This window comes from Apium graveolens, chromosome 1 (assembly GCF_009905375.1).
Source record: "Apium graveolens cultivar Ventura chromosome 1, ASM990537v1, whole genome shotgun sequence".
NCBI classification, from domain to species: Eukaryota; Viridiplantae; Streptophyta; class Magnoliopsida; order Apiales; family Apiaceae; genus Apium; species Apium graveolens.
Genome location: NC_133647.1, coordinates 33,797,945 through 33,808,765, shown reverse-complemented (window position 1 = coordinate 33,808,765; position 10,821 = coordinate 33,797,945). Strand labels below are relative to the sequence as shown.

The 10,821-nt window shown below is 37.3% G+C and overlaps 1 protein-coding gene across 1 annotated transcript; it reads right to left on the bottom strand.

Annotated features, from left to right (window-relative positions):
- Positions 1 to 7,007: 7,007 nt before the first annotated feature.
- On the bottom strand, positions 7,008 to 7,913 carry LOC141663210 (uncharacterized). Its single transcript, XM_074469275.1, has 2 exons — positions 7,847 to 7,913; positions 7,008 to 7,627 (listed from the first exon to the last, which is right to left on the bottom strand). Exons 1-2 carry the CDS (start codon positions 7,911 to 7,913, stop codon positions 7,008 to 7,010), a joined length of 687 nt encoding a protein of 228 aa, XP_074325376.1.
- Between the last annotated feature and the right edge of the window lie 2,908 nt (positions 7,914 to 10,821).

Here is a 10,821-nt window from a genome sequence, read left to right as displayed (position 1 = left end):
TTTGGCGTCCTCAGAATTATCTTTTCATCACGACGGTCTGCCTAGACATCACGCTTTAAAAGTTAATCCATTCCCTAGAATAATGTCAAATCCTCTTATCTTCCATGATATCAATTCTTCACAACTTATTGCCAGAAATCTCAATTCCACTATTTGTACTCACTTATTTAACAACTATACGTTCTTGACTTACTAGTCCTTTAATCAGAATCTTATCAATTCAACAGGGTAATTCATCTTAACAAAACCTTGAGAGCTAAACAATCAAGTTGCCCTTACATCTTTCAATACTTTAACGTATAAAGTAACCACGATAATCATTCTCATCACCACATTCGTACTCTGAATAACATATTTTACAGGAAAATTGCAATTTCTCGTTCTCGGAGACGTATTCCTCATTGGAGTAGATTCCCTTGACTCTTAGTGCATCTTTGACTGGGACTAGTGATTTGCAATTCTCGTCATATGTCCTTATTTTCTTTCCATGCGTGAGAAGTAGATAGAACTTTTCCCGTTTGGTCCATAATATATTAATTTCTGTTGAAAAACTCTTGCAAAGAACGACAGTACAATGAAACAACTAGAAGGATTCACAATTCAACAAAAATTTGAGTTGAAAAGAAAGAAGAAGTAAGGATTTGAATATGAATGAGACAACCACATTGGTACTTAAGATGGCCAGTCTTTCACACCATATGGCATAAAGCATATGATTAGGTGGCGTCCCACCCGACTCTTCGTCATTTCGACAAAGTGTCTTACCATAACACTGTTTGTCCCAATCAGAAAGCAAAACTTGAGGGAAACAATTAAATTTGAAAGGAATGCAATACCCTCCTTTTTGATATCCTAGCAAAGAGTTTATTTAAGAAAAGAGGTTCATACTTATTTAAGAATCAAAAAGGAATATACACTGTAATATTGAAGACATGAACGATACTATTAGTCACCATCCACATTTCACTTGTATTCATCATTCAAGCTTGTTTAATCATATCCCAATTGTGTCATATAACAACTTCAGAGGGTACGCTAAAATACCTTTGCACATTAAGCATTATAATAGATTCTTACTTGTTAAGTCTTGCGATCTAACATCGCACCTACACGTATAATATTTTAATTCGATTATAATGGCGTTCCTACCAGATAACTTCAAATTTCCTCTTTTCAATTTATAATAACCACGAATCATTCAACATAACAATCCTTTTGTTAATAATATTATTCTTTTGGAAAGATTTAGAAATCTTCCCAATCTTTTTCGGTCATGCTCCGGCTTCCGTTAAATCAATGAATTCTTCGAACTCTGATAGTCCTAAAAATCGAATGTATAGTTACTCCGTACGCTGATTCTGTTATAAATTTTGTCAAACAATATGTGCATCTTATCGTTAGGAATAATCAACTCCTTCATAATCGTGGGTTACTTGGTTCTCAGAATTAACTAAGTCGGAAATAAGTATCCTTCCAGGCAATCCGGGTCTTTTAACAAACAAGAAACTCAAGTAGTAACTTGACAACCAAGGTTTAAAACTTATTTTATTCAAAAAGGCTTTTAGAAATTTGTAAGGAAAATCTTTTTCAAAAACTTGTTAAAAATTTTAAAAATCACAAATCTGGTTGTCCTTACTATATGAGTTGGTTGTTGTCCTTCCGACCTATAACAAGGTACCAATTTAAAGAAACAATCACATAAAGGTCCGTTCACTTCGATCTAATTTTTCTCCTTTATCAAGTCCATTTGCCTTTCTTAATCGACGAAAACCTCAGTTGTCGTTGCATGTTACCTTATTCGTAGCTTCACATCAAAGCTCCCATATTGGTAATACTTCCATCATCAACTTTGCAATCGTTAAGGGGAACAGACTATCCAATTGTCAACAAGTCTATTTTATAGAACCAAAATTTGCTCATATCATATCACATCACTACTTTACATATCGCATTTATCGTAGCACTATCATTTAATTTTATGAAAATTCCAGATCTATACTTTTCTCTCTAACTCCTTCAAAACTCCTCTAGTCCATCCCCAAACTAATCATGGGTGGTCTATTCACTAGTGGCCTCGTTTAATCTAGCAACAGCTATCCTTCGGAACACTTAAACTTTCTTCTAAACTTCTTCTCACCTTTATTTATATCTCAAATACTCACCATTTACTATAACACCCGAATCCGTCCTCGTAACTACAATTGCTTCATAAGTCAAGTTCTAAACTGGGGATATAGAACAGGGTGTAAGGTAAACTGAAGAGATACACTCATAATTGAATGTTCAGTAAAATAAGAATAAACGAATGGAGGTTCTTAAATAGATAGTCTCATAACAAGAGGTGGTAGAATAGCGTGGAATAGCTTAAAGAGGTGCAACTGTCATATTAGAAGGTAATATCATTAATACTGATGGAGGAACAAGGTGCAAACCAAATCCGAGAGAAGATGACGATCCTCGAACGGAAAGCTCCAAACAATCAAATGACACCGAGAGATCAAAATCTGCCATTGCCATTGTCTGGAAATTACGTCGCAAGCTGAGAATCCAGAATCGCAATACGAACCGTGCCGGAGACCTACTATACCATCGCACTCAATCTCACAATGTCTTATCTTTCTATTTCCTATTCCTAATCCTAACCCTCTACCCAATCCCGACAATCTAGGCTTGTTTCAGTGACTTTATAACATGTAGCTCTGATACAAACCTGTGGCGCCCTTCAAAACCGGGTCAGAAGTTTGGGGTCCACAACACAAACACAACATATAAACCTGTATATAAGATATTATTTGTAATGACCCTTCTTTACATAACCACGAATCGCAACAGGTTAAAGTATGAAAACAAGCTACAACCTTAACTCTTATTACATCGTACCAAACCTGACTAATTTAAATTACAACTGATAATAAAATTATTCTTACAATCTTACTATCTTACTACCCCAATAAGCTCCTGCTAGCTCGATCCACCTCAATCTGGAATCCTAGCTCATACATTGAACTGGGAAACCTCGCTATCAACCGTATCCTTCTTAACTGTAGAATACATAAAAAAAATCGCAAGAGTGAGCTAACTAGCTCAGCAAGTCACAATGACAATACTTGAGATTAATCAATGATCAAACGAGATGATTCAGATGAATCAAGTTTATTGCTAAACAATCATTAGAATTGGACATTCATTTTATGTTTTTAAACCAAGGTTAGGCTGCTGATCAGTCACGCACTAACCCCGAGCAAAGCACACAACACTGCTCTAACTACTGGATCCAAGGCACACATTGGCCTAAATTGACCATAGATATGGTCTGACCACGAATCTGGTCTACATATATATAAAATCTATCCAATTCTAAAGCAGTTCAATATGATAAACAATATAATTCGACAACAAGATCATAATCAATGATAGTTAAACACTTGAATAAAACATAAAGAAACTCATGGATATCTCAAGGGTATATCAAGGTATGTATAAGAAATGGTTTTCAGTCTGTAAAATGATCGGGTATTGGACGAATACTGATTTTTCAAGGTATAGTTCTTTGATGTTATAAAGAATGGTTGGAGTATAAAAGTTTCTGTGTTTTCAAACAATTTTTGCTCCAGTGTTTGGTGTTTCGTAGTTATACATTTGGGGAATGGTATCATATTCGTGTGATTTGGTATCTGAGGATCAATAAAGGATGGTTTACAAGGAACAAGGCTTACGGCTCAAGATCAAGAAAATCAGGGTTCAAGGGTAAATAGTTTAAAGGACTTGCAATATAAACAAGAGTTATTTTGCATAAGAGCGACATGTTATGAAATAGTTCGAAAATAATTGTGATATATCTTGAAGAAAAGTTTGGAAGTACATGCCTCACAGGGCTTTACAACCATTACTGACCGACTCTGAGCCGACTCTGCCGCTCAGGCTTTATCGTCCCCTCACTAGTCCATATTAGATTCGACTTTGACACTCAGGTTTTTCTGTTGAAACTCTACTGAGCTCGTCGACTGACTACTAGGTCATCTCTAGTCCATCGTCCACTTTCAGGTTCTCCATTATAACCTACAGGGTCGAAATGCCCTACGTTAGATGTATAGGTATCCTTGACATATCCTCGATACTAATTATTACCCAACGATATTCAAACCCAACTCGTAATTATGAATATTATAATAACACACGCAACAAGTAGGGTTCACAATCTCGAAAATTGGTTCAGTGTTCATTTCCGGAAAAATACATCTACTCTTTATTTTATAAAATCAAGGTTATCAGTTTGGAGAAATATTTTATCACATCATACAGTCAAGTTTCGTATAAAACACACACACACACATATATATATAGTCACTCAACATCCCGATAATCATCGGATACGTTCCCGTATTTACGTAGTTCAGTTTTCCGGAAATCGGGCAGCGTTCCCTTTGTTTATTGGACTACCCGTCGAAACATCATCGACGTCAATAACAACAAATCACAACCCAGTCACCACAACCAGTATCCGTAAATTTCCAAGCACCAATTTAATACTATTATTAATTATTGTTCGCACTTTACATTTAGTTCGCATTTTATTTTTATTTACTAATTTAGGACTCAGAATATGATCATCACAGTCCACCGTCGACTCGCCGAAGCTTATCGTCGACGGCGGCAAAATTCGCGGTACCCGATTATTTCAGATGCCCATTACAAATTTCACCGATAAGAAATACTAATATTCCAAAATCAAGTCATCCGAATAATCATAAAATTCATTCGAATTTTCCATAAAATACTTCGAATAACCAAGGAAACAATCGAATAATAAGTGAGATACTAGCATAACAGGAGATAACTCAGAATAAGGATGCACAACCATCACATATACATACACATAAGCAATATATATGTATATATCAGACAACCAGGAGAAAAGGCGGTGATTCGCCGGAAAAGAAAATAGGGACTGAGCTTGCACAATCATAATATCATCCACGAAGTTACACACAGACACATAAACAGAAGTCGAAAAATAATAACACCGCCTCGCCGGGCCACCTCGCCGGAAAAGAAGCCGGCGGCGACCGGCAAAGCGAAAAGAAATCACAGGCTATACATCAGACAAGAAAATACAGGCAATAATTACCCGAAATAGGAAGGAATCGGAGAAAGAAACGAGGGAGAGATTGACTGAAAGAGAGATGACCGAGGGATGCAGAGAGAGCTTGAGAGGTTGAAGAAATCAAAATACAGGGACGTACTGTGTATCCCCCCGCTTCTTCTTTTTTCCAATGATGCTGCTACTGCCACGTTTCACTAATTTAATGAAATCATAACACGTGTCTTGTTTCCTACTGTAGCCCCAATTTGGTTCGCGTTTTTGCAAAAATAACGAACAACCTTATAAATAAAAATTAACCTAAAATCTAAAAATTTAGTCATAAAGTATTACAAATATCCTGAAATTAATAAAAATATAAATTTCCGATATTTAAGCAATTTCTAAAGTACACTTTATTCCCGTTTGTATCAATTAAATGAATCGACACGCGGGTAAAATTAATCCCGAAAATTTCCAAAATAATTTTAAAATTCTCAGAATATTCCAAACTTAAATAAATATGAATTTCATAATTTTTTTGAAGAATTTTAGAATTAAATATGGGTTTTATAAATAAAAGTAATCAGAAAAACATTTAAAGACAAGTAATTAGTATAATATTGATTTCTCAATTTTATAAAATCTTAAAAATAATTAATGTAATTATAAAATCATAAAAACAATTTTAGAGACACTCCAAGTATTTACGCAAATAAATTTGCACCAAATTCACTTTTGAAAATGACCACAATCCAATGCGACTCCATAATTAATCACACGAATAACTCGGTACATTGTAATTCACACATCAATAATCAAACAACACATAGCGGTCAAAACCAATGCACATATCTTATTTATTTAATAATTTCCATAATTACACATTTAAATTATATAAAAATACATGAGTCGTTATACCACGAGGATACACTTGGCCTAATCACTCCCTTATCCAGCAATTCCTAAGTTGCTTAGCTAGTTCTTTCATCTCCACCGGGGCCATACGATATGGAGCCTTTGAAACTGGTTCTGTGTCGGGAACTAGGTCAATAGAAAACTTGATCTCGCAATCTGGTGGCAATCTTGGAAACTCATCTTGGAATCTCGTCTAAATTAGGTACTTCTTTCTCAGTGTCTACTGTATGGGTTAAGTAAGCCTCGCATCCTTGTCTTAACAATTTCTTTGTCGTCAGTATCTAGATAAATTTCTTTTCGTTCCTTTGTCCTTGATAATTTACCCTGATGTTATCCTCCGTAAACATCACAATCGTTTTCTTCTTATAGTCAATATTTGCCTTATGTTGGGACAACCAATCCATTCCTAGAATCACATCGAACTCTCCTAACTCGAAAGGTATTATGTCAGACGAAAAAGAATGCCAGTGGATTTCTAGTTGACACCTAGGACATAATTGACTCACTGAAACTCTATCCTGATTGGCCACTTCTATGGTCAAGGGCTCAGCTACGTCTTCCAGCATTAAATCCATTTATCCACACATTCCTTTGATATAAAGGACATAGACGCTCCTGAATCAAATAAAACTTTAACAGGTACGAAATTGAGAGAAAGTGTACGTGCAACTACATCCTAGTCCTGAGCATGGGACCTCTTGGTGATCTTGAAGGTTCTGGCTCTAGCCGTGCTGGATGCCGGTCCTTGGGATGCACTACCACCTACGCTGCCTTGAGTAACAGTCCTACAATTCCTGGAAATATGTCCAACCTTACCAGACTTAAAGTAAGTAGTTCCGGGATTCCCTGAACTGCATTCCGACGCGTAATGACCCTTCTGATCACATTTGAAACATTAAACGTTCTTCCTACACTGACCACTATGCCTTTTGCTACATAACTTACATTCCACTGCTAGCCAGATTGACTGAGTTGGAGTAGAAGCAATTGAGGTAGCACTTGGCCTAGTCTAGGGAAAACCCTGTCTCCTGAATCTTTTATTCCTATTTCGGCCAAACCGCTTCAGAAACTTTTGACTGGATTCTTCTTGATCCTCCTTGTCAGTAACACCCTCATACTTCCTCTTCTTATCACCCTTTTCCTTGATGGCCAACTTCTGATCACTCTCAATTACTAGGGCATCCTGAACTACGGAAGGATATGTCTTAAGTTGCAAAGCCACAACTCCACTGCGAATTTCAGGCTTCAACCCTTGTTGAAACCTTCTTACTTTCTGGGTCTCTTTACTCACATATTCAGAAACTAATCGGGCCAATTCCGTAAATTTGGCCTCATATTCCGACACACTCCTTTCACCTTGTTTCAATTCCAGAAACTTAACTTCCAACTGGTTTTGTAGACAATCTGGGAAATATTTTTCCAAGAACAACTCTGTGAACCTGGTCCAAGAAACAAGACCCTCTCTTTCCAAGGCACGAGTGGACTCCCACCAATAATTTGCTTCACCCTTAAGAAAAAAACTCGCATAATCTGCCTTAAGATCATCACTTACTTGAATGAGGGTAAAAGCCTTTTCCGTCTCCTTAAGCCAAATTCTGGCAGCAACAGGGTCCACTTCACCATTAAACTCTGGGGGTTTAACAGAGTGAAAGGATTTAAAACTAACAGTTTGGTTTAGCTCTTTCTGCTGGTGTTGCTGCTGAAGCTACAACTATTGTTGTTGGATTTGTTGGTGGTGTTGTTGTATGAAGTGCTGCTGTTGCAGAAATTGTTGTTGTTGTTGTTGGAATTGTTCTTGGTTTCGAGAAATCTGATTAGACTATTGGTGCATCAAATCTAGCAACTCACCCGTGGCTGGGCCCCCAACAGACTCTCTACTAGAGGAATTGGACGGGATATTCTTCTTGGGCGGCATTCTCTTGAAACAAAACAAATGGTTTTAGTTTAAATTTTTTCCTCGGGTAGCAACATTTTTCTGTGTCAGGAGAGCGCTACCACAACAAAATATTCCCATCCTTATTTAATTAGGGTCCATCCATATTTAATGGCAAAATTTAACAAAACCAGCAACAAATACAATAATAACAGTAACAACAATAATAACTGTGCAAACATTTATAAAAACTAAACAACAACTTTTATATAAAAGAACTATAGTAAAACAGCAATACGAAATATCCAACTAAAACAACTACAGTACAGCACTAAAATAAAACTAAATACACAACAAAATTTGGCTATCATAGAATCCTCCGCCTAATACATGAACTATACTACAGAACTCTAAGGACACGGGCATCCGAGTTCTGTCAACTACTGACCCAGAAGTCTACCCATCCAGCCACTGCCTCCCATAACCCCTAACTCAAATACCAACTAATCGACTAGGCCCTGATACTGAGCCACTCTGGTCTCCGAACTGATAAAAAGATCAATATGCCTAGCGTGCGCAATAGCTGACTGAGTGAGGGCTCTCACCCGATCCTGGATGTCTGGAGAAGGTACGGGTACTCCCTCGTAGGGACCAACATGTACACGGTCTAAGTGTGCGGCCAAGTCGGGACTCTGCTCTCAAATCAAGGACCTATTAACGGCCTGATACACATAATAATGAATAGGAGAGGAGGTACCCAGAGCATGAACAGGTGGCAGCGGTGGTCTAGGGAATGGACAGCTAGGTCCACATCCTGGAGGAAAGACTCTAACAGCAGATACAGAGTGCTGAACCCATTGGGGTCGAGCACTCTGGTTCAGCACTCTGTCCAGTGATATCACTAGGTCCAGGGTGAGTGGAAGGTGGAGGTGGAAAGGGAGTCTCCTCGGCTACAACATCAAGAGTCCTCTCGGGGTCTGAGCTATCAGAATCAGATCTTTTCTCTAGGGAGGGAGAACTAGATATCACTATAGGTCACTGCCAACAATATAAATATACAGGAAAGACACAATAAGGTTAGGGAAATTCCAACAAACATCAATAGATGCCAGGGTCACGCCTTCGGAACCCTCGACTGACTCTTAGGTTCGCTCCTCTAAATGAGTTGCTGACTCGCACTTTAGGACACAATTTCTACACCTTTCTTAATCTACTCCTAATCTAAATCAGGGACTTAAACCTGTAGCTATGATACCAACCTGTGATGGCCTCAACCCCGGGGTCAGGAGTTGACGTCACTAACAACAATAACAACAACATAATACAACCTGAATCAACAAAAATACATAAACATGACCCCCTTATTCCCAAAACCTTTTCCAGGTTTAAGTAGGACCTAGGTTATAAAACTATACGACCAAACTTATTCATCAAGTCTGACACTCTAACTTATTATAGAAACTCATCAGACCACATCTGTTCTGATACAAACTACCTCGGAGGAGCCAGGACCGGGAGGGACTGGAACTCTGCCCTGACTGTGTCAGATGGGTATATATATATATATATATATATATACAAGCTACAAGGGTGAGCAATCAATTGCTCAGCAGTACCACTTTATGAATAACAAGTAAAATAGTTTATGATAAAATAGTTATAGGAACAGAGATCATAATTCATTTCTGAAAACAGTAAAACAGGTATAAATTGGATATCAACAACTACCATGCTCTTTAAAACATATCATCAGTCATGTGTTGTATGTGAATACCAGAATCCAATTTTAGCATGTTATTTTCATTTCCAAATCTACAGTTCCAGTACAGGAACCACAATATCATATGTTCCGTTACGGGAACCACAAAACCAAAATCAGATATATATACTGGACGAATCCTAGGGACAGTTGATCAGTCTATCCCACCATAACCAGTTCCAGAACTCAGAGACTAGCTAGGTCTCTGTCACACTAGACTAAGCGGTTCAAATAGGGCGCGCAACCGACTTAGCCTCTTACGTAAACCCGCTGGGTCGTTACGGGCCTCTTACGCAACCATCCAATATCTGATCTATTTTATCCAGTTTCCAAAACCACTTATACATATCTCTTTTAAAAACAATTTATCACCGCACACTTCCCAAAATCTTTCCAACTTTATTCAAAATTTAAAGATAGGCAGTTTCAGAATTTACTTTTCCCTAAAACATAATTTACATAAGATATTTTTAAATACGGGGGATACGTAACTTAAAACATTCTATTCCACTACGCAATTTAAATCAACAGCTATTCATATATTACTGAACTGTAAAAAATTCGTTCAGGGGTATTTGCCTTATAGAGCTTTACAACTTAAATGTTAGTCCTACTTTAAACTGATTTTAACTCTTGAAGCCTTCGACTGGAACCTAGAGAATCCAAATACCCTATGTTAGATGACCAGTTATGTTTGACGTATCCTCGGTAATCACTTTACCAAAACGGTATCAACTCCCGACTCGTAATTATACATATGATTATAATACACGTAACAATCAGAGGTAATACAATATTTATTTACAAATATATACGTATATATACTCGACTGGTATTTCCAATGATTACCAGTTACATTCCCATATTTTTGAAATCCATTTCTCGAAAATCGGGCCTCGTCTCCTCTATATATCGGACTTCCTGTCGAAACATAATCGACGTCACAATCACAACAATCACAGTTCCGTAACCCGAACCTCAATACGACTTTTAAAATAATTAACTATTTTAAATGTTTCAAAATAATTTTTAAGGACTGAATAATATTTTTATAAATTTAGGACTCGGAATAATTCATCAGGGTCCATCGTCGACTCGCCGAGGCTCATCGTCGACGGAAGCAAAATTTTATTGGTGCCCGATAATATTCGGGTTTCCAAATAAATTCTACCGATATAAATTAATTTTCCG